At 38.6% G+C, this 25,500-nt stretch overlaps 1 protein-coding gene and 1 pseudogene across 4 annotated transcripts in view; one reads left to right on the top strand and one right to left on the bottom strand.

Moving 5' to 3' along the window:
• Positions 1-25,500, bottom strand: part of CDKAL1 (CDK5 regulatory subunit associated protein 1 like 1) — a 628,254-nt gene that overhangs the window by 593,291 nt on the left and 9,463 nt on the right. For 2 of the 4 annotated variants that reach the window (XM_006093745.3, XM_014460023.2), the window contains exons 3-4: positions 15,922-16,094; positions 14,740-14,852 (exon numbers count right to left, since the gene is read on the bottom strand). In XM_006093745.3, coding sequence (XP_006093807.1) covers positions 14,740-14,852; positions 15,922-16,091 — 283 coding nt within the window. In that variant the 5' untranslated portion in view covers positions 16,092-16,094. Of the gene's footprint in view, positions 1-14,739; positions 14,853-15,921; positions 16,095-19,018; positions 19,046-25,500 lie in introns of all 4 variants that reach the window. The other 2 variants (XM_023758088.1, XM_006093747.3) reach the window with 2 other exon arrangements.
• LOC102420785 lies at positions 11,074-12,301 on the top strand (annotated as a pseudogene).

Here is a 25,500-nt window from a genome sequence, read left to right on the forward strand (position 1 = left end):
TTATAAGCAATTCAAGTTGCATTTTATGTGAAGGTTAGATTTTAGTCAAGCATGAAAGCAATCTAATGGTAAAGTAACAAATGTTTGTCCTTAGAGTCAAAAACTCTCACCTCAGTCGCCTCCTATGGGCAAGAGGACAAGGACCACATTCTAGGACAGTGATGGCGAACCTTTTGAGCTCGGCGTGTCAGCATTTTGAAAAACCCTAACTTAACTCTGGTACCATGTCACATATAGAAATTTTTTGATATCTGCAACCATAGTAAAACAAAGACTTATATTTTTTATATTTATTTTATATATTTAAATGCCATTTAACAAAGAAAAATCAACCAAAAAAATGAGTTCGCGTGTCACCTCTGACACGCATGTCATAGGTTCGTCATCACTGTTCTAGGACAAGCATAGTCAGGGCAACAGAGCAACGAAGATATCAAGAAGCAAGTCAATGACTGAAATGTCTCACATCTGGTCTCCAACATACATACTACAGACTGATACCTGCACAGGATCATGCTGCCTCTGCAAAGGTCTAGTTGTTCAATTCTTATATAAATATATAAATACTAGTAAACAGTTTCAAAAGCAATAAATAAATAAAAATAAAGTGTTAACTAATTTAATGACATCAAATAATTTTATCAAAAGACTATTTGTACCATGAAATTCACTTTTCATGTATGTTATAGCTGCAGTGATCATGTAATAAAATACTGCCATCTATTGTCCAAGAGCTAAAACTACATCATTTCTTTCATCCAAAGCCACTAAAATTTTTAATTAAGACCAAAAAGAAACAACACTATTTACACAAAGTGTTAACATCTCAAAAAATGTTTATTCCCAAGACCAAATATGACAACAAAATAGATTTTTAAGTGAAGCTTTCATGATAATTTATCACCTGGCCATGTTCTTTTTTATTTTTTTATTAAATTTATTGAGGTGACATTGGTTAATAGGATTATATAGGTTTCAAGTGTAGATTTCCATGATACATGGTCTGCATATCACATTGTGTGTGTAACACCCAAAGTCAAATCATCTTCCGTCACCTTGTATTTCGATACTTTACACTTTACTACCCTCCACCCCACTTCCCTCTGGTCACCAATGTTTCTTTAGAGTCAAAAACTCCCACCTCAGTCACCTCCTATGGACAAGAGGAGCATGTCTGTGTCCATTATATTTTTTTAATATCCCACATATGAATGAAATCAGATGGTTCTTAGCTTTTTCTGACTTATTTCGCTTAGCATAATATTCTCAAGGTCCATCCATGTTGTCACAAATGGCAGTATTTTGTATTTCATATTTTCATATGGCTGAGTAGCATTCTCATGTACAAAAATTAATGCAAAATGGATCAAAGACCTAAATATAAGATCTAAAACAAATTATTACATAGAAGAAAACACAGGTACTAAACTTATAAACCTTGGTCTTAGAGATTTTATGAATCTGACCCCAAAGGCAAAAATAAACAAATGGGACTATATCAAACTAAAATGCTTTGCACAGAAAAGAAACTACCAACAAAATAAAAAGGCAACCAATTGAATGGGAGAAAATATTTACAAACAACAGCTCTGACAAGGGATTAATATCCAAAATACATAAAAGAACTCATACAACTCAACACCAAGCCAACAATCCAATTAAAAAATGTAGAGGACCTGAATAGACACTTTTCCCAAGAAGACATACTAGTACAAATGCCCATTTTCTTTAAATTTTTTTATTTATTTTAAACACTATTCATATTAAATTATCCAAAGAAATGTTTCATTCTACTAAAAGATTGCAAAATATAAAGAAAATTTTAGCATATTTAATTTACATTTTAGGAACTTGTAAAGAGTTTTTTTCAGTTTTTTATTATAAGGCATATAATTCCTTATGTAATGAAAAGCAATTTCCCCCCATTTCTCAGTCATCTTGAACTCATTTTAAAGTAAAGACAACCTCCTTTTTAAGACTGTATAGGTAAAATGGGTTTTATGATTAAATATAATGGAAATTATACTTCAATAAAGTTGTTTACAATTTTTAAAAATAGCCCTAGCTGGTTTGGCTTGGTGGATAGAGCGTTGGTGGGTGGAAGGAAGGGTCCCAGGTTCGACTCCAGTCAAGGATACATGCCTGGGTTGCAGGCTCAATCCACAGTAGGGGGAGTGCAGGAGGCAGCCGATCAATGATTCTCTCTCATCATTTATGTTTCTATCTCTCTCTCCCTCTCCCTTCCTCTCTGAAATCAATACAAATATATAAAAATAAATAAGTAAATAAAAAATAGGGGAAAAAGAAAGAGAAATGAAAATAAGGAAATACTTTCTTGAAAAATAAATAAAAAATTTTTAAATATAGAAAAAACACTTATCACAATATGCCAATGAAGCTATGCAATATCTTTATTTACCACAATGCTTTCCTTAATAAAGTACATGTTCAGCTCCACTTTCAGGTGACAAACACAATGTTAATATACTTCTACGAGATTTATTTATCCCTGAAGTCACAAAAATAACAGTGATAGTTTTCCAGAAAGTTATGCATAACATAATGGCAATCAAATATATATGTCAATGGCCTTCCAAATTGAAGCATTTTTAAGACCCAATTACATATACTGTAAATAGTTTTTCAGTTACATTTGTCTACATCCTTCCAAATGATGGATTCTTTCATACACACACACACACACACACACACACACACATACACACGCACACACGCACGCACGCACACATGCACGAACACACACATGCACCACACTAATTAATTCTCTTATATTGACTTTCATTTCAGCCTTTGGTTTTATTTAAAAAATCAAGTCTGTCCTCTGAAATTCCCACTTTGAAAAACATATCTTAACCCCCTTAAATTGCTGCTCACCTTCCACAACTTTGGCCAATGCATCTTTTACTTTGTCACCACTGCCAATCTACTTTCCTCAAGAAAAGGGAAATGTGGTGTGAAGAGCAAATTTTACTCAATTCCTTCTGAGATCACAAAAGAATTTTTCCAAGCTCAGGCTAGCCATTCCATAACTCCTACTACAGGATTCCAAAACTACATCTACCTATAACACAAGGTCTGGTTAAAAAAAAAAAAAAAAAGGCTGTCTGGGTCATACGCTTACTGTGTCCACTCAGTTACTGATCATACATACTGCAGTGCAATATGCCTAGAGGTCTCATGTACATTTAAATATCTCCAAGTTCTAACATTGTCAGCTGTTCTGCTTTGGTTGTCTGAGGAGATAAAAGGTAAGGAAGCTACCAAACCTCTTGAAGACTCCTGTCCTTGAAAATTGAGTTTCTTGGAGAGACTTGATAGAAGGAATACAGCTCAGTGATCCAGTAACCACTGTCCTCCCTGCACATTCGCTACACCACTCTTTTGTTGGAAGCCACACCCTGAAAAATGTCTATTTCTACTACAGCTCTGCTGTCAGATGCTCACACAAAGTCAGATTTTAATAAAATTCTCAACTTTCTATATAAAATAACAGTGGCAAAAATAACTAGAAAAAAAATTAAGACTTGTGAAGAATATTTTTAGTAGTTCATGCAAAAAAACTTATTTCCACAATAACTAGGAAGGGAAGGTGAAGTGAATTACTGGCAAGTTAAGCAGTACTTTTAATTAATCTTAAGACTATAGTTTTTCAGCACAAAGGATATATACAGATAGTACAAGCTTATAAAATTAGCCTGAAATGCCCACATAAGGAGGTCATTCTACAGATCAACAGATATTGCTGCCATTTTAATGTACATGAAAGGCTTTGTTTCTCTTTTATATAACCTTTCTCTGTTTAACTTCTGAGCTTTAGAAATGCTAAGGTTCAACTTTATAAGCTGATGGTCACCACTTGCATTGCAGACACTGCAAATGATCAGAACAGTATTTACTTTTCACTATAATTCAGATGGACTTCAGAACCTTCAGATAAAAGGCATCACTTTTGGCTAAAGAATAAAGAATTTCTGCAAGGAAACTCTGGGTTACATTAAGAAAAATGTTCTATTCAGCACATAACTAAACATCTCACAAATACTTATTACTAATAGATATAATTTAAGTCAGAAGTCTAAATATCAGAATATATTTAATCAGTTTTTAAAAGCCTAGGTTAACAAAGTCCTTTCCTGTCTGTTTCTTCAGGTACAAGCTATATGAAATTAGCAATAAATATGAACATGTTTTACAAACTGTTAAGATACTATACATATGTAATAGTCATAGTGATGGTAAAAAAATAAAAATAAGAAAAAAACAAGACTGTATTAAGGAGGTACATGTGAAAGAAAAGTTAAGAGCCCTGTACTAAGACAGTGGATGATTCTTTCATTGAATTCACTAGAGATTCAAAAAAAACACAAAAATCAAGATGATGATATATTTATGTTCTACTGGGAGATCACTTTACATCTGGAATTAAGAAAGTGAGAATGGACTAGGTAGCTCTTAGCTGACACTGCTCTCTATAACAAAAGGAAGCGCTTACTTCCAACTCCTAATTCAGTGCTGAAATTAATAAACTGAGTGTGCTCCTGTGGTATGGAGTCCACTGGTACATACCCTCTTCTCTCTTCTGTCCAAAAAAAAAAAAATGGGGGGAGGAAAGAGGCTGGAGGGGAGTGCCCGGCCAGTGTGGCTCAGTGGTTGAGCATCGACCTATGAACCAGGAAGTCTCAGTTCAATTCCCAGTCAGGGCACATGGCAGGCTCAATCCCAGGTGGGGGCATGCAAGAGACAGCCAATTGATGATTCTCTGTCATCATTGATGTTTCTATCTCTCACTCTCCCTTCCTCTCTGAAATCAATAAAAATACTTTTTTTGAAAAGAGGGGAGTTCTAATAAGGGTCATATGTCAATGACTTCTAAAAGAGAAGAAATTTTAAAACAATGGGCAGCCAAAAAAAAACTACTCTAATAAAAGCCATTAATATTACATTTCTATTTGAAATGGCTTTAAATTATCAACTTTGAGAGACTACACAGCATAGTGCAAAGATGCAGAGGCTATGGTGACAGATAACAGATATGTCTGGAGGTCAGTTTCAGCACATATTAGCTGGGTGGCACTGTATATAGGTCATGTGTCTTCCTTTCCCAGTTTCAATCACCTCGTCTTGAAATATGCAAAAACGTAGGCCAAAGTTATTTCATTTTATACTTGCAATAACTTACATGAAATTTCTAATACAGAGTAGCTTTTAACCAATTCAGCTCCCTTTCCTGAAAATACGTACAAAAATCCTGTTTACGTAGAACTAGCCTGCACAAAACATTATGTCACCTAAGAGAAGCATAATATGTTTTTTATTTAGTTGCATTTTGAAAAAGTTGAAATCTACTGCCTTTTCAGCTTCCCACAGAATTAATCTACTCCTTATTTTAACATATTTTATTATAAAGATAAACTCAAGATATTAATGTGTAAAGTTACAGTCACCAGTTCTTAAAACTGAAATAAGAAAGCATTGTTTTTTTAAGAAATTTTATATGCACTTATACTTTAATTACATAATTTCCAAACAACCAAGTCCAAACGAAAAGTGCAACTTTAATGTCCTTAAAATTCTACTGATCACAAGTGTTGTCCTTGAATGTACTCATTACGCAAGCACTTCCATATTAGCAATCTAATACGTCCCACTGACCTCAGTCTTAAAATTTAAAGCAACCTCAAATTAAATAGCCAGGTCCAGAAAATATGCTTACACCACAGGCATTCAATTATAATACTAGCTCCTATACCAAATAAACTAGTGTTTATTTGTTCCTACAAAGACATAAGAAATTTTCTTGATTTAAATGTAAGATGTTATAATCTGACTTGACATTATCATGAAGCATTTCGAAAATATAAATTGGAAATGCTCTTTTAATGAAGCAGGCCCTATTTCCCTGTATTATAAAAAATAAAAGAACATTAAAGCTTGACCATTTACTAAAATAACCGCTAAGATATAACATACAATATGCAGGCTTTTTCTTGCAGAAAACAATAAACTTCTTGTCCGCTAGACCCCATGTCTAGTTCATTTTCACGTCTTCACATCTCCCAGCACTATACCCTGTAACACATACCATGTGCAGAAAACATTTGCTGATTGAATAAACTATACACAAATATACAAAGAAACTATCAAGAACTGTAACAGCCCAGCAATTTTAAAATGATTTCTCTGAAACTGTGAGCACCCAAGCTAAACACACTATTCTGACTGAGGTAAGCTTATCACGAATATTTCATATGTATATAACACACATTATTCTGGTGTGTTTATGAACTAAAATGTAAGTTACTGGCCTTTTGAAGGATTTTTTTTTCCACTAACCAAAAAGCACATGTTATCTTCATTCACAAGCGTATGTGACTACAAACTAAACATACCTCTCTCCAACATCTCTCTCTCCAATATCTCTCTCTCTCTCTCTCTCTCTCTCTCTCTCTCTCTCTCTCTCTCTCTCTCTCTCTCACACACACACACACACACACACACACACACACACACACACCTAGCAAATCTATATCTAAATGAAGGCTGTTCCTAAAGCAGTCACTTGGGGAGAGCCCATAACTTATTTATTGAGGTAGGCAATGGTTATGAGTTCTTTGCTGAAACCGTGAAAGAGTTGTGAGGTTCTGAAGAGATCCAAAAAGTGTTAATAGGTACAAGATTCATGTGCCCAATGCTCCAAAGGAAAAGCCAATATTCAATAGATCAGAGTACTGAAGAAAAGGTTTCTTGAATCAAAAAGCCTAGCACAAGAAGATCAGAGAACTCATTCTCAAATCCATCTTAAGAGAGTCATTATTTTGTACATATTTCCCACTTCTGGGGAGGCGTCCTCTGCCAAGGGGCTGCTCTAGCAAAAACTCTAGGGACAAGCAGAATTCCTCTAGCTAATTATCATATTTGCAGCAGGAGCTATTAGCCTGAAGGCCAACAGAGAGGGGAAGCTTTTCACTGTTACAAAAGTAGAAGACTCACTGCTAAAAACAATCTTTGAAACTCTTTTAGAACAATTTTCAGAATCAATTAAGAGAAATAAAAATGCCTCATGTTTAACTAAAACAACATTCATTGTTCATTATCATATCACATACTTTACTCATCAGATTTGGCCTCAAATTACCTATGACCATTCTAATACTCTCAAGCTATGAATATCTGCCCCAATGAGGACACTAAAAATGATTTCCCAGCATCTCCAAAAGAAATAATCAAAACCAAAAATCAAAGTCAGCATTATTGGGGGAAAAAGTTTAACCTACAAAAACTGCTTACATGAACACACTCGTGGAATGTATACATTTAAAACATATTTCTTTAGGCCTGGGCGGAGAGGCTAAGTTGATTGGAACATCGTCTGTACACTGAAAGGTGGAGGATTCAATGTCCAGCTAGGGCACATACCCAGGTTGCAGGTTCGATCCCCAGTTGGAGCGTGTACGGTAGGTAACTGATCTCTCTCTCTCTCTCTCTCTCTCTCTCTCTCTCTCTCTCTCTCTCTCTCCCCCTCTGTCTCTCCTTCTTTCTAAAATCAATGAAAAAAAAAGAAAAAAATACAGATATCCTCATGTGAGGATTAAAAAATGGTAATAAATAAATAAAACATATTTTTTTAAAAAGCCACTTATGGAAGAAAAGAGGCCACTTACTGAACCTGACCTGGGAAGGGAAGGCCTGCATGGCAGCCTTACAAACTCAGAGACCTAAAATAACCACAAAGGATGGTCTGAAATTAAAACTTTTTAACTAAAAGCAGTTTATGGTAGGTAGTCTTCATTCACAAGAAGATGTGACTACAAAATAAATATACCTCTCTCCAACACCTCTTTCTCTCTCTCTTCCCTGACAAAGATCTTCCCTGACAAAGGTCAATTTTCATCTTAATTGAGCCTGTCTGTTGTCCTTTGCATCTATGATAACATACCTTTGGAATAGCAAAGTAATTTCCTTTTCCAGACCCCTCAAAGCATAGGTACCACACAGGAACAGAGATCACAAGTCCCCTCATTATTATTGAGTTATTGACTGTTAACTATCCTGTACCCACCTATGTAAAAGAAGTATGTGTCTATCATTTTGCTTTTATCCAATCCCAGAAGTTTCCCTGCTTTGCTTTGTCCCACCTCCCTAGTCTATCACCAATGGATTTCATGTAACCAACTTAACAGCTTCTCTTTTGCTTGTAATCTATATATATATAAAAGCCTAAGCAACCATTATGACCGAACGACGGATAGACCAGTCGCTATGACGTGTACTGACCACGAAGGGGCAGACGCTCAATTCAGGAGCTGTCCCCTGGTGGTCAGTGTGCTCCCACAGCCAACCTCACATGGCCAGCCAACCTCCCGCGGTCCCTTCCCCCATCCAGCAGGCCCCACCCAGCAGCCCCCATCCAACAGCCAGCAGGCCCCCAGGCCCGGCCCCAATCGGGACTGGGCGAGACAGCCCTGATAGGCCCTGATCACCAGCCAGGCCTAGGGACCCCACCCGTACATGAATTTCATACACCAGGCCTCTAGTGTATAAAGTAAGAAGCAAAACTGCCATTCTCTGGAGCATTTTCTCAAGCCATTGAGATTTTGCTTCCCAGCAACCATCGTCAGTCTGACTCAAATAAACATATTCAAATTCTACACAGGTCTGAATGTTTCTTACATTGACACACTGTACCTACAGGATCAGTTTAATTGCTTTCCATGATACTAATTTATTGTATCAACAAACATGTATCCATGATACAATTAATTGTTCTGAGTTTAAGGAAAAGACATCATTTCTCAGTAGCGTAACTGCAGAAACTTCATTTCTTTAATATGACCTTTTCTCCTTTCTTTCCTTTTGATTCAAACTGACCTCATGCAGCACACCTGCCTCTTTCTCCCTAGAATATCCCCTCCCTTAATTATTAAGCCCTCAGGACCATGGGTTTCTGGTCAGTATCAAGCTGTCTTAAGAACAAAACCTCAGGTCTGTTGACCACAGAAACAGAGTCTTAGTCAAGCTAAAGATAACATTTACTTCAGATGTGTTTCACCCCTGGCCAATGAAAGCAAAAGGGCCCTACAGGCCACACCCTCATGAAACCAGACAGAACAATGCCATGGCTGGACCTCAGGACCTGATACAGTGATCAACTACTCCCTGCCCTGGCCTCAACCAATCAGGAAAGCCCAAGATCCCAACTCCTTTAGCCACATGATTAGTGACTTTTCCCTTATGATAACCCATCCCCTGGAAGCCATCGGGGAGCCAGGTCTTTTAGCACTGGCTTACCTGTGACTTTGGGCTTGGTGCCATTTCCTCAACTAATAAACCTCTACTGTCTTTGCTGCACACTCCTGTTCATGTTTGATTGGGCTTTGATGCACACAGATGAATGGACCCTTTAGTCCGGTAACAGTAGGTTTCATTCTTTGAAATGAAAAGGAAGAAGACACTATTTTATAAGTTATGAACCACCCTTCAAAATAAAAAGGGTTTGGAAGAGATAATTAACAAGCCTTAACAAGCCCTCACTAAGCAGGTCTCTTTGAGGTTTTACTACAGGATAATTATATTCCTGGTGTCAAAGTTAAAAACAGCAATTTCAAGTATCTACCCATGTGATTTTTCTTCTCCAAATAATGAAAATATCTACTATTGGTATTTGAGAGCTAATCTTTAATTTTTCTATATACTATTTTCAAGAATCTCTGTGTACATTATACATAACCTATATTTTACATCTATTATAATCACAGTTAAATGAAAATATTTTAATTTTACAATTGTTTAATAAAACAATGTAAGTTGTTAAGCAATAAAATGTTCATTAATTCCCATTATTCCACACTAATGAAAGAGACTACTGGCATAGGTAATCCAGAAATCCTATTCTCAATCTAAATATAAAATCAGTAGGAAAACCAAGATGGCGGCATAGGTAAACACCAGAGATTGCTGCCTCGCACAACCACTTCAAAAATACAACTAAAAGACGGAACGTCCTATGTTCTACTGCATGCAATCCAGACTAGAATTAAAAATTGACTATGCATTTCTAAAGTGGGGACAATCGCCCAACTGGCATGAGGTGCGGAAGTAAAATACAGAGGTAAACCAGGAGGTCCTGGTTCGATTCCTGGTCAGGGCACATGCCCAGGTTGTGGGCTCAATCCCCAGTGTGGGGCATGCAGGAGGCAGCCAATCAATGATTCTCTCTCATCATTGATGTTTCTATCTCTCTCTCTCTCTCCCTTCCTCTCTGAAATAAATAAAAATATTAAAAATAAAGTGAGGACAATCAACAGCATACAAAACTAATACACATATATAGAAGTAATGCAAGTATATAAAAGTAATATACTACATTAATAAGAAAAAATAATTTTATATTCAAGTGAGTGCTTCCTTAATTCTCTCTTTCTACTATTCCTAAATAGGAAGCCAAAATTAGGTGTACATAACAAAGCTTAATATTCTTGTGCAAACACATTTGGACTGTATCCCATATAATAAAAGCCTAATATGCTAAGTGTCCAGTTGTCGATTGTCGGTTCAACCAATCAAAGTGTAATATGCTAATAATATGCTAAGGCTGCTCAACCGTTTGCTATAACATGCACTGACCACCAGGGGGCAGAGGCTCCCACTGGTAGGTTAGCTTGCTGCTGGGGTCCAGCCGATCAGGACTGAGCATGATGGGCTGGACATGCCTTGCACCCCTCCTGCGGTCCCTCCCTGACTGTCCAACCAACCTCCCCGCGTACCTCCCGAGCCCTGATTGTGCACCAGTGGGGTCCCTTAACCTGGCCTGTGCCCTCTCACAATCTGAGACCCCTCGGGTGATGTTGGAGAGCCGGTTTCAGCCCAATCCCGCAGGCCAAGCCGAGAGTCCCCACTGGTGCACGAATTCATGCACCAGGCCTCTAATTTCATATAAAAGAGTAGAGTTAGGGTGGCAGAGGGCGGAACGGTGTCTCCATCACTTCACCCTCCACCACAGCAGCCGCAGCTTGATGCCAAGCGAGTCCAGCAGCTGCGAACGGAGTGGCGGGACGGCACCCCCAGGAGATCAATAGACCACCTCTTCCCGCAGGCTCACCATGGCGACCTACGGACAGAGCTGCGCACAGCCAATGTATATTCCTCCATCATATGCTAACCTCAGCAAAGCTGCCAGAGATATTTTCAACAAAGGATTTGTTTTTGGGATGGTGAAACTGGACTTGAAAACAAAGTCATGCAGTGGTGTGGAATTCTCAACATCTGGTTCATCTAATACAGACACTGGTAAAGTTACTGGGACCTTAGAGACCAAATATAAATGGTGTGAGTATGGTCTGACTTTCACAGAGAAATGGAACACTGATAATACTCTGGGAACAGAAATCGCAATTGAAGACAAGATCTGTCAAGGTTTGAAACTGACACTTGATAACACCTTTTCACCAAACACAGGAAAGAAAAGTGGTAAAATCAAGTCTTCTTACAAGAGGGAATGGATTAACCTTGGATGTGATATTGACTTTGATTTTGCTGGACCTGCAATCCATGGTTCAGCTGTCTTTGGTTACGAGGGCTGGCTTGCTGGATACCAGATGACCTTTGACAGTGCCAAATAAAGCTGACACGGAATAACTTTGCAGTGGGCTATAGGACTGGGAACTTCCAGCTACACACTAATGTCAATGATGGGACAGAATTTGGAGGCTCAGTTTATCAGAAAGGATGTGAAGATCTTGATACCAGTAAACCTTGCTTGGACTTCAGGTACCAACAGCACTTGCTTTGGTATTGCAGCTAAGTAACAGTTGGATCCCACTGCTTCCATTTCTGCAAAAGCCAACAACTCCAGTGTAATTGGAGTGGGCTACACTCAGACTCTGAGGCCTGGTGTGAAGCTTATACTGTCTGCTCTGGTAGATGGGAAGAGCATTAATTCTGGCGGCCACAAACTGGGGCTTGCCCTGGAGTTGGAGGCTTAATCCAGCTGAAAGCAACCTCTGGGAACGGATATCAAAAGATTTGGCCTAAATATATTTCCAGTGTGACCAGCAGGCTTTTTTCCCTCCAAGAAGGTGATCAAAACAGGATGAGCTAAACAAGAGCTATGTTTTAAATATGTATGTAGACAGTTACTTATTAGCTGGTTTCTAGTTGAATTGTTTATCTAGTTACCAATGCAGCAGTCCTGCAGTCACCTGTACATTATTTAATGTATTTAACTGTTAAATGCACTACCCATCAATAATGAAATAGACCTTTATGAAAACTGTAAAAAAAATAAAAAGAGTAGACTTATAAGACCAAACACAAACTGCTAATGCATTAAAATTTAAAGTAAAGTGTTGGATAATATTACCTAGGAAAAGTCAAACTCTGATTTTTTTTAATGTTTAGGGAATTATTTCAAAGGTTATTTTCTTAATACTCCAACTAGCATCCTTAAGAATGTGTTAAGGCAAGCCCAGCCTAAATTGTACTAAAAATTATTAATGAATACAGAGAAGTGATTCTAAAACCATAATTTGAGTATTTTATCTTTAAAAAACAAAATTATTAAGACCAATTTTGTGCCCTGGCCAGGTAGCTCTGTTGGTTAGAGCATCGTCCAATATGCCAAGGTTGTAGATTCAATCCCCGGTCAGGGTACATACATGAATCAACCAACGCATGCATAAATAAGTGGAACAACAAATCAATGTTTCTCTCTCTCTCTCTCTCTCTCTCTCTCAAATCAGTAATTCTTTTTTTAATTTTTAAAGACCAATTTTGCTGTCTAAAGAATAAGCTATTAGCCCAGCTGGCATAGCTCAGTGGTTGAGTGTCGATCTATGAACCAGGAGGTCATGGTTCGATTCCCAGTCAGGGCACATGCCCGGGGTTGAGAGTTTGATCCCCAGTAGGGGGCATGCAGTAGGCATCCAATCGATGATTATCTCATCATTGATGTTTCTCTCTCTCTCTCCTTCTTCCTTCCTCTCTGAAATCAATCTTTTAAAAGAAAATAAAGAATAAGCTATCAAAAACATAAAGTTAATAACATATGGTCATTTAGTTAGTGAAAAAAAACAATACTGTGAAAGAAGCAAGTTTCCAGTCCTCCCCAATTCTCACATGCTATCTCGAAGCTAGGACTTGCCCATTATATATGCAAAGGCAACTTCGAGGTGTAGAATAATGGTTAAGAGCAGTGTCTTAGAGTGACAGAGAATTCATTTCCTGTATGATTTAAGATAAGACACAACCTCTCCATTCTCACTTGTAAAGTAGGGATGCCAATATGTCCTCATATCATGAGAACTAAGCAAGCACTGGGTCACTGCCTGTCACATTCAAATTATGGTGCCATTTAATACAGTAACAGATATAGATGTGTGTATGTGCACCATATATATATATATATATATATATATATATATATATATATATATATGTATATAAATATATTTTTCCTAGCTCAGTCCACAGAAAAGGACCTAAAAGCACAGTGGCAATGAGCACACCTAGTGTCCAGATCTTCAATCTACTTCTAAACACCATTCTCCTAATGAAAGCGTTCAGGGCTTTTTGGGAAAGTGGTTGTTTCCAAGGCTGGGGAAGGGAAAATATGAAACTAGAACATCTTCAGGTGTCAGAAAATAAGAAAATGCTCAATAAAGAATGGGGGGCATGTTGAGAAGACCCAGGAGTCAGCCTGAATGAGGTCCTACAGCCAAAGTTGGAACAATGAGCAGCAAAATAAATAATGGTGATACCAAACTACATCTCACAGAATAAAAAACTATCCATGAGGACATACTGATATAAGTAAATGAGGAAGGATAGCTCTTCCTTACACAAGAATTCCAATTAATAAATGCGGATAAAAGAAAAAAACAGAAAATCACCATTAAGTAAATAATGCACTAATAACTGGTATAGATAAGATCCACAGAGAAATAATAGAATTAGAAAAGGTTGAGGAGATACAGGATATTTATTCATTACAATGAGAAAAATACTAACTTTACTGTGGAGAAATCTGGCAGACAAGGGTTAGTTACCTAGTAATAAGATATACTGACATTATGAACCCCCTAATATGATGCACTGAGAAGGATATACTATCACTTCTGTACTCTTCTGGCCAAAAAATGCATACATAACCTTATTCTAACCATGAGAAAACATCAGACAAACCTAAGTTGAGAAAACATCAGACAAACCTAAGTTAATCAGTTTTCTTCAGCAGTTCAAGATCATAAAAGACAAGAAGAAACTGAGGAACTAAGACAAGAAGAAACTGAGGAACTGTCACAGATTAGAGGAGACTAAAAAGACATAACAAATAAACAGAAGATGAGATCCTAGATTGGATCCTGGAAGAGAAAAAGGACATAAATGGAAAAAGCGGTAAAATTCAAAACAGATCTGTAGTTTATTAATTATACTATAATTATATAAAATGTTAATATTAGGGGAAGATGGGTGAAGGGCTATGCAAACTCTATACTTTTACTACTTCTCTGTAAGTCTAAACTTATTTCAAAATAGTTCCTAAAGTTCTTTTTTAATATGAAACCTATAGTTATGTAGGCAATGGGTTATCTTTTTATTTTGCCTTAAAATCATTAAGTTATGCTAACATATCCCTCAACTGCTAAAGCTAGAATACATAATTCTAAAAAACTTAGCTCTGAAAAATGTAATCAATGAAACACATTACACAGATCTCATTACCTGTAATTTTATATCCATAAGCAGCTAGTTGTCCAGCCATATATTCTCCATCTGAATTATTATGAGAACAACCCCATGTTCGTATCCAAATTTTCTGTATGCCTGGAATAGTGCTATTAAACAATCAATAAAAGAAAAAGTAAGTCTCATTAAAGGATTTTTAAAATAAAAAGCACTAGAGGATTTCTGGGCATATTATGAAGAAAAAAAAATACACTCACTGAAACCCATTCACAAGCTATTCATTAAAAGTACTTCTTATATAAAAATAGAGTTCAAAAATGAAATAGTTTTAGGGGGGAAAGGGGATTTTCAACTTGGATTACCCAGTAATTTATAATTAAACAGAAATTACCTTAAGGACATATTCAGGACAAATATGATAAACTTCAGGCATTTTTATAATAGCAGAAAATTTTAACTCCATAGATTTTAAAAGTGTAATGTTCCAAACAAAATAATCAAGTATATTAAAACTTCCAACAATTTACTAAATAAATAAATATAGGGATATTAAAACTATACAACTGCATAATCATTTCTGGCTAGACTGTATTAGAACTTCACTAGAGACCTAATAAAGTAAACAGCACAATAACTCATTTGTGCCTAATGCCTTTACCTGAACTATTAATATTTGTAAATTTGCTAAGAAAAATCAAATGCACAAACACCACTGTCTCATAAGAACCACAAATTCCAGTAAAAATTTTAATTGGAAGTAACACAAAAGTGCATACCAGATACAGTAACATCAAAGAGATGGGGAGAAGATCCTATCTATATGCCAAACACTTTCCTAGGAAACATGCAATTTGACACCTTTTTTTAAAACCAATTACTTTGCTAAATTAAAAAACATTCTGCCCTGGCCAGACGGAAGGGTCCCAGGTTTGATTCGGTTATGCGCATATGCACGGAGTTCCGGGCTTGATCCCCAGCAGGGGTGTGCAGGAGGCAGCCGGTCAATGATTCGTTCTCATCATTGATGTTTCTATCTCTCTCCCTCTCCCTTCCTCTCTGAAAGCAATAAAAAGATTTTTTTAATTCAAATAAAAATAAATAAATCTACATATTTCCTCTAAAAAGTTCAAGCATATTTTTAAAAGAGACATTATGCATATCACATAAAACAGTACTATCCTAGAATGATATTGATTTTTTTTTTAAAAAAAAGCTTACCTATCACTTGGTGGACTATCTTCCTCTTGCAAACATTTTTGGGTATTTCGCCTTCGGGCCTTTGGAACAATGTGCTTTCTTGAAAAATGCCTATCTTGTGGCTTTGAGTCTTGCTGTGACACAATATCTTCTATGTCATCCAGTAGTGTATCACAGGATGCAGAAGGCATCTTCTTCATCATGTAAAAAAGTTATAAATGATACAAACTTATGAGTCCCTCAGAAAATCTGCTTAACATAGCATCACCTATAAAATATCCTTGCTGAATTTGAATCCAATAAAGCCTTTAAATTTAACTTCATGTTTACAGAAAATGCAAAGATAAAGAAACACAAGGAAACAATCAGAACAATCCTACTGATAGTGGGACATTCCAAAATTCAAATGGAACTATGTCTTCAACAAATCAGTATCATGGAGAAAAAAAGCAGGAGAGGAACTGTTAAAGATCAAAGGAGACTTAAAAGCGCAACAACTAAATGCAATTCATGTTCTTGTTTAGATATTACTTTGTCCAACCAGCTGCAAGACATTTGGGGAACAACTAGGGAAATCAGAGTATGAACTAGGCATCAGATATTAGGATAGTGCTATAAATCAGTGATTTTCAACCTTTTTAATCTCATGGCACATATAAACTAATTACAAAATTCTTGACCTGACAAAAAATAGGTATAACTTTGATTGATTTACAAAAATAATCCTATATAATAAAAGGGTATTATGCAAATAGAACAAACAGCAGAACAACCTAACAACCAAAGTGTAATATGCTAATGATATGCTAAGGCTGCTCAACCGCTCGCTATGACGTGCACTGACCACCAGGGGGCAGATGCTCCAACCGGTAGGTTAGCTTGCTGCTGGGGTCCAGTCGATCAGGACTGAGCGAGATGGGCCAGACACGCCCTGGAGCCCTCCTGCGGTCCCTTCAGGCCTGATCATGCACCTGTGGGGTCCCTCAGCCTGGCCCTGCGCCCTCTCACAATCCGGGACCCCTCGGGATTTGTCGGAGAGCCAGTTTCAGCCTGATCCCATAGGCCACTCCCTTTGGGAGGGCGCCAGATGCAGGACTCATGGCTGGAGAGCGCTGCTGCTGCAGTGCAAGCCTCTCCCAATCTGGACTGATTGGGTGCGGCAGGCACAGTGGGGCCGGGATGAGCAGTAGCGGCAGGTAGGAGTTGCAGGTGGCATTGGACTGCAGCTTTCGGCCCAATCCCTGAAGGCCACCCAGAGGGACCCCACCCATGCATGAATTCATGCACCGGGCCTCTAGTCCTACATAATAAAACTCTAATAGGCAAATCGACCAAACAGCAGAAAGACCGGTCGCTATGACACACACTGACCACTAGGGGGCAGATGCTCAATGCAGGAGCTGCCCCCTGGTGGTCAGTGTGCTCCCACAGGGGGAGCAGAGCTCAGCCAGAAGCCGAGCTCACAGCTGGTGAGCGCAGCAGCGGTGGCAGGAGCCTCTCCCGCCTCCAAAGCAGCGCTAAGGATGTCCGACTGAGGGCTCCCGGACTGTGAGAGGGTGCAGGCCGGGCCCCCCCACCGGAGTGCACAATTCTCGTGCGCCGGGCCTTTAGTAATAATATAATAGTAATTACTTATCCTTTTTGTTCCAAAGTGACTTTTTTAAAAATCAGATGCCTATACTTGTATATAAGGATTACTGGTATCAAGAATTAACCAATCAGACATAAACTTATTATGAGCCATGACCAATAAGATGCAACTCTATTATATGACCTACATATTTATGGTTCAAGACAGGGAATTCATAACAAATGGCTATCATTGCATTGGCTGTCTCATTGATACCCAACCTACTGAGCCATACCAGCCAGGGTTGGTTTTGCATGCTTTAAAAATTCTTGCAGCACACCAGTTCAAATCACTGCTATAAATCATTAAATATAAAGTACTGTCCTTATGTTTAAAAAGCTTTATTTTTTATACTGAATTTATATTTATTATTTGTATATTATTATTTATATTATTCAAAATCTTATATTTTTGGAGATGCATATTGAATGTTTGGAGGTGAAATGCATTATGTCTATAATTTACTAAAACAAAAAAATTAGATAAAGACATATGGGAAACATTTACAACTCTTAAATCTAGAAACTAGATATGTTAGTGTTCATTTCCTATTCTACTTTCCTGAATGTTCAAAATTTTTGTTATCAAGAAAAGAAAATGTAGACACAGCTTCCAGGAAGATAAGAGTAGACATTCTTTTCCCTATTTCTCCTGCTAAGTACAATTAAAACTCTGGACATTATATATAAAATAAACTTAAGAAGACTTTGAAAGGTGGAGGGAAAAAGGAAGACAGGTTAGGAACCTTGGAATCCAAATGGTGAATTCCTTAGGGGCGTGGGGTGGGGGCGGGAGCTTGCCTCCTAGTCCCAGACATGGAGTTAAAGAAGCCAGCAACCCAGAAGTGCCAGCAAACATAGAAAATAAAAAAAAAAACAACAAAAGTCTGTTTTCTTGTCAAACAACCAGAAAAGGGGCAGCCCAGCAAGGCAGAAAACTTTTAGACAATAACCATTCTGCCAAAAAAAAAAAAAAAAACGAAGAAGAAAGCCACAAAACTATGGTCCCACCTCCAGACAAGCCACAAAGGCAAAGTGGGGAGCCCTGACGTCTTCCTTATGAGGATATAATGAGGCACCCCAATATACCTCATTAGAATAGAAGCAGAAGGCCAAGTAGGGACCCTGGACTTCCAATCCAACCAACAAACCAGTAATGAAGCACCACTCCACTCCCACTGTCAGTGAAGACCAAACTGACATTTAAGTTTAAAATTAAATCCCTATCAAAATCCCAGCAAAATTTTTTGTACACACAGATGAGTTCCAAAATCTATATGGAAAGGTAAAGAAATGAACATGTCTAAAACAACTGGTAAAAAATAGAATAAAGTGGGAGGAATTAGCCTGACCAATTTTAAGACTTATTAAGTAATTAAGACTGTGTAATATTAGAATATAAACATGGATCAACAAAACATAACAGAGAGCCTGGAAATAGACCCACACAAATACAGACAGTCCTCGAGTTACATTGGACTCGACATACATCGTTTCGTGGTTACGTCGCCATCTCCTATTTATTTATAAAAAAAAAAAATTCTGTCATTTTGACGTATGTACATATGTGCTTTATGTTTTTTATTATTTATTTACTACAAGTAAAGGTCAGGAATTGCTATCTTTCTTTTAAATTGTTTTTACTGTTTCACTTCATTATTGCTGTGTATGTGCTCCATGTGAGTGACGTAGGTGCTTATGTAGGTGGGTTCCCACTTACGGTGAAAATCGCGTTATGTCGCGCCATAGGAACGGATCTCTGACGTAACCCGAGGACCTACTGTATGCTCAAACGATTTTTCACAAAAGTGCAAAAGTCATTCTATGAAGGAAAGCTAGCCTTTTCAAAAATTAGTGCTTGAGCAATTAGACATCTATAGACAAAAATAAACTGCAACCCAAGGCTCACAACTTACACAAAAATTAATTCAAAAATGTATCATGGACGTAAATGTAAAATGTGAGACTATAACCTTTAGAAAAAATCATAAAAGAAAATCTTCTAGACCTAAAGCTAGGTGAAGAGTTCTCAGACTTGACACAAAAAGCACAATCCATAAAAAGAGAAATTAAATCCAGACATCATCAAAATTAAAAACTTTTGATATGCAAAAGACTCTTTTGAGAGAATGAAAAGTCAAACTACAGAATGGGAGCAATATTTTCTAACCTGAAAAAGAACTAATATCTAGAATTCAAACACAATACTGAAAAAAAAATCCAGTTAGAAAATGAACAAAAGGAAGACATTTCATCTAAGAAAATATGCAGGGGAGATGTACAAGAGGGTAAAGAGGAGATAAATGGTGATGGAAGGAGACTTGGGCTTGGGATGGTGAACACAATACAATATATAGATGACGTATTATAAAATTATACACATGAAACCTACATAATTTTATTAACCAATGTCAACCCAATAATTCAATTTTTAAAATGCAATAGCTACATATGCAAAAAAAGAAAGAAGATATAAAGATGGCTGATAAGCACATGAAAAGAGACTCAACATTAATAACCCACAGCTATCAAAATGGCTAAAATAAAAAATAGTAGTGAGAACACTAAATGCTGACAAGTGTACAAAGTAACTGAATCCCTCATACAGTCCTGATGGGAATATAAAATGGTACAGCTGTTTGGAGAAAAAATATTAATCATGTAACTACACTGCAACCTGGCAATTGTATTACTGAGGGCTTAATCAAAAAGATGTAAAGACTTAAAATCATGCAAAAACCTGAACACAAGTGTTTAAAGTGGCTGTCTTTGTAATAGCCAAAACTTGGAAACAGCCCAGATGCCCTTCAATGGGTTGAATAGTTAAACAAACTGGGATACATCCATGCCATAGAATACTACACAGCAATAAAAAAAGAATGTATTGTTGCTATATGAAACAACTTGGATGAATCTCCAAAGAATTATGCTGAGTGAATACAGTCAAATTTCAAAATGTCACATACTGTATATTTACATTTATGTAACATACAGTAATGGAGATTGAAATAAAATTATATAAATGGAGAAAAAAATAATGGTTGTCAGGGATTAAGGAGAGGATGGATGGCAGGAAAGTGAATCTGACTATAAAAGGGCAACATGAGCGATCCTTGCAGTGATGGAAATATTCTATATCCTGACTATGTGAATGTTAAGATCCTGGTTGTGATACTGTATTATAGTTTTGCAAGACACTACCACTGGGAGAAACTGGATAAAGTGTACGGCATCTCCACATAATTTTTATAACTGTAAGTGAATTTACAATTATGTTAAAATGATTAAAGGAAAAAAAACTATCTTGAATAGAAAAAAGAAAAATAAAGTGTACATGAGTACACTTACTGATAGTACTACTACCAACTATGCCCAGGCATGAAGCAAGTGCTCAGAGTCATCCATTAACCATTCCCAACAGCTCTAGAGGTAGACAGTGTTATTATCCTCACTTAAAGATAAATCTGAAACACAGAGAAGCTAACTCACGCAAGGAAGCTCAGCAAGAACTGCATGCCAGATGAGCCTGAGCCCATACGCTGTGCAACACTCTGCTGCCTACTCACCGTATGTACACTGAGTGACCACTGTTCTCATCTGGGCCGCCTACCCACTGTTAAAAATCCTATACTCTCTAAGCTAAGCGAAATAAGCCAGTCTGAGAAAGACAAGTGTCACATGACCTCACTCATATGTGGGATCTAATAAACAAAATAAAGTGATGAACAAAATAGATCAAGAGACATAGACGCATAGAACAGACAGCAGAATCTCAGAGGGAAGGCAGGGGAGGGTGGGTGGGAAGAGATCAACCAAAGAACTTGTATGCATATACACATAACCCATGGACACAGACAATGTGTGGTGAAGGTCTAGGGCGGGGGTCAAGGGCAGGCTCGAAGGGGGTTAATGGGGGAAATTAGGGGATATATGTAATACTTCAACAATAAATATTTTTTTTAAAAAGAACCCTATACTCGCCGAAACCGGTTTGGCTCAGTGGATAGAGCGTCGGCCTGCGGACTGAAAGGTCCCAGGTTCGATTCCGGTCAAGGGCATGTACCTTGGTTGCGGGCACATCCCCAGTAGGAGATGTGCAGGAGGCAGCTGATCAATGTTTCTCTCTCATCGATGTTTCTAACTCTATCTCTCTCCCTTCCTCTCTGTAAAAAATCAATAAAATATATTTTTAAAAAAAAGAACCCTATACTCTCCTCTGATCTCAGCCTTTCTGATAAATTTTCCTTCTCTTCATTTGCCAAATTTTCATATTTCCATTAACATCTTTCAACTAAGAATAGCTTCCAGCCAGGCTCATTGTGTGTCCTTTACTGTATGTAATGTACTCTTTACAACTATGACAAATTATGCCCTATAAACAAGACAAACTTCCGTTCAAATCTCAGCTAGCTTTGCATAGATTACAAATAACCCAAGTGGCAATCAATCAAGGACTTGCTCCATTATAGTTAACATGCATACAACATGGTCATAGAGGGACTGTCAATTACAGGCCGCCTCCTTCCCTAGAAACAGGAATGTGGCACATAACCCAAGCCTGCCAGTGTAACCCATCCTCCTGGCCACAGTGATTGGTTCAGAGTTGGATATGACAAGCCCTGCCAATCAGAATCATGATGAGCACTTCTGTGCCAGAGTTAACAGTAGAGATGGCTTCTCTTTTCACTGAAGTGGCTAAGTTGGAAGGATGTCTTCTTGATGATACTGGAGATCAACTGCCAGTCACAGGGCAGAAGGCTACCTAAGGAATGAAAACTAATAAAAAATGGAGCAATAAAGAGCCATACTGACATTATTTGAGCATTTGGATCCAACCAATGCCTGAAGCCTGATGCTGCCCCACTCTGCCCAGTCACGTGAGCCAATAAATTTCTGTGGCTTAAATTAGTTTGAGCTGGGTTTTCTGCTCTTGCAAACAAGAGCCCTGGCCAAATCGGCAAACTAGATAAGGTGAAATGAATTAAGTTAGTCTTTCTCAAATTGGTTCTTTTTGAGAAATTAACTATCCATGAAAAAATGGTTCTGTGGTCAAATTAATTAGGAAATTCTGCCTGCTTATAGATTGCCAGCATACATTAGTAAAGCAAAGACTGCATGCAGTAAAGAAACAAACTCATTTATCTTAGAAATTTTCTGAAAATTAATTTCTCACAGATCTCCTCTTAGTATGGCTAAAGATGGTATTGAAAACAGAAAGCTTGAACGAAGCCGACCTCAGATGCCCTACATTCTGCACAGATGGATGACTTCCTTTGTTTACCTAGAAGTGGTTCTTTGCCCATGTACTCAGCCTACCAATCTATTACTATGAATAACTGTCCACCTCCCTAAGAACAATCCTTGTGCTCTGACCTACTCAAGCAAAGAATTCCAGCAATGCTCCCTCTTCACTAATGGTCTCCCTACTGAATCATTACTATCTGGATATAAACATGCGATTTTTTTCCCATTTAGAAAACAAAAGCTTTATCATGATCCCACTTCCTCCATAGAGCATCGGCCTGCGGACTCAAGGGTCCCGGGTTCGATTCCGGTCAAGGGCATGTACCTTGGTTGCGGGCGCATCCCCACTGGGGGGTGTGCAAGAGGCAGCTGATCGATGTTTCTCTCTCATCGATGTTTCTAGCTCTCTATCCCTCTTCCTTCTTCTCTGTAAAAAAAAAAAATCAATAAAATATATTTAAAAAAAAAAAAAAAGAAAACAAAAGCTTTATCATGATCCCACTTCCTCCATTTACTGTCTCCATTACATTTCTCTCCTTGAAAGAAAAACTTCTTGCAAAAGCTATCTATATGGCTCTAGCTGGTTTGGCTCAGTGGATAGAGCATCAGCCTGTGGACCCAGGTTTGATTCCAGTCCAGGGCACATGCCTTTGTTGCAGGCTCAATCCTCAGTGTGGGGTGTGCAGGAGGCAGCCAATCAATGATTCTCTATTATCACTGATGTTTCTATTTCTCTGTCCCTCTCTCTTCTCCTCTGAAATCAATAAACATATTTTTCTTAAGAAAAAAATAAAAAGCTATCTATATTTACAATCCCCAATTTCCCCCTCCCATTCTCTCATGAACCAGGCTTTCACCCCCACCACCCCACCAAAATTGCCTGTCATGATATCAATGACTTCCAGCAATATAAACAATGATAAAGTCTCAGTCATCTCAAATGACCTCATCTGTAGGGCACTACACTCTCTGAGTTCTCCTCCTACCTCATTAGCCACTCCACAAGTCTTGTGGGAACCTTTTCTTTGCCAAGGGCCATTTGGATATTTATTTTTTTATTTTATTTTTATTTTTACTTTAAATAAATCTTTATTGTTCAGATTATTAGTTGTTCCCCTTTTTTCCCCCCATAGCGCCCCTCCACCCAGTTCCCACCCCACCCTCTGCCCATTACCGCCCCACTGTCCTCATCCATAGGTGTACGCTTTTTGTCGCCAGGTCAAAGGTCATACACATGGAAAATGTAGCTATTTCCATCTGCAACGTGTCCCTGTGTTCGGAAAGGTCTCTCACGACTTGTTCACGCTCTACTCAGAGAGAGGGTACGGAGCCACGTAACGGCTTTTTAAAATAATGTGTCCTCTTATGTTTAAAATGAGGATTTCGCTACCAAAAGTGAGGAGAAAGCAACACTACAGCTGCTCTCGCTCCTCTCGCCCTTCAGGAGATAGTTGTACGTGGGGCTGCGAGCTGGTTCTCGGGCCATCGACGAAGCCCTCTGGGCGGCTCGCGCGGTTCCGCCGGCTTCCCAGGGGCCATCGGAGCCTCACAGGGGCCGTCACAGCCTCACGCAGCCTCGAAGGAGGCACCACATCCCACGTTGGGGGTGAAGGTGTGAGACAGAAGCTCCTCTCACTGTCTCTCCTGCTGCTCCCTTGCGTATTGCCGATGCTGTAAGTTTCTGAGAGCAGTCTGCAGGTGCTGGACATCATACTTTAACTGGTCAACACGAAGTTTGGCATTCTGTCTTTTGTTGGGAGGCTCCTTGCTGGACAAAATCTCCAGGCGTTCTAGCTGGCTGAATATCTGGTATGCTTGCTTGGATTTCATTTTCTACTAAGGGCACAGACTGCTTGTCTGCCGTCTCCCGGCGTCCCATGTGAGACTGGATCTAGTGGACCTGCTTGTGCGTTTGCTGGTACAGCAGTTCCATGTCGCCGGCCCAGCCGGGTCCGGCTCTGGCTTCCTCCGAACCTGATTCTGCTTCTTGAGTGTGTCCCTTATAGATGTGAGGAGTTGAAATCTGCAGTTTGGTGGGTTAGGCTGCAAAAGCCAGGTGGTACTTTTGTGCCACTGGCACAGCTTGGGTGGGGATGTAAATTGAGTAGGGCAGGGTCTCAGGGAATCACCAGGGCGGAGCAAACAGCAATGGCGTCTCCACGTCCCCAAGTGCCGGCGAGCAGGTCCACAAGAAAGCCACCCTCACTCTCCGACCTACTGCAAGGCAGTCCCGCCTCTCCCCGTAGGGGTCTGGAACCTCAGAATCCCGCCCCAAACAAGCTCAGTGGATTCGAGAGCTTGTATCCCCTTCCGATTGAAAAAAACCACACATCCAGTTGCAGCCCGCCTGGCACTCGACTCTGTACCTCTGTTCTTGGCACCTCTGCATCTCCTACTCAGTCTCAGTGCGCTTCTTTCTTTCCTTCCAGTTGTAGAACTTCCACTGGGCCAGCTCTCCCATGGTTCTGAATGATAGCTGTTTTGTCTTATAGTTGGTAGTTTCAATGTTGTTGTGGGAGGCAGCACACACAGGTCTATACCTTATGCCACCATCTTGGTTCTCTCTGGATATTTATAACATCATTTTCAGGCCATACAAAATTATCAACCTAAAAATTAACTTGCTTTACTTGGTCAAACAATTAATTAACTCACCCTTAATGCTTTGGCAGGGACACAACAAATGATTTCACTGTGTGTCCTTATATGGCCCTCACGCCAGATGTT

Source organism: Myotis lucifugus, unplaced genomic scaffold (genome assembly GCF_000147115.1).
Source record: "Myotis lucifugus unplaced genomic scaffold, Myoluc2.0 scaffold_122, whole genome shotgun sequence".
NCBI lineage: Eukaryota > Metazoa > Chordata > Mammalia > Chiroptera > Vespertilionidae > Myotis > Myotis lucifugus.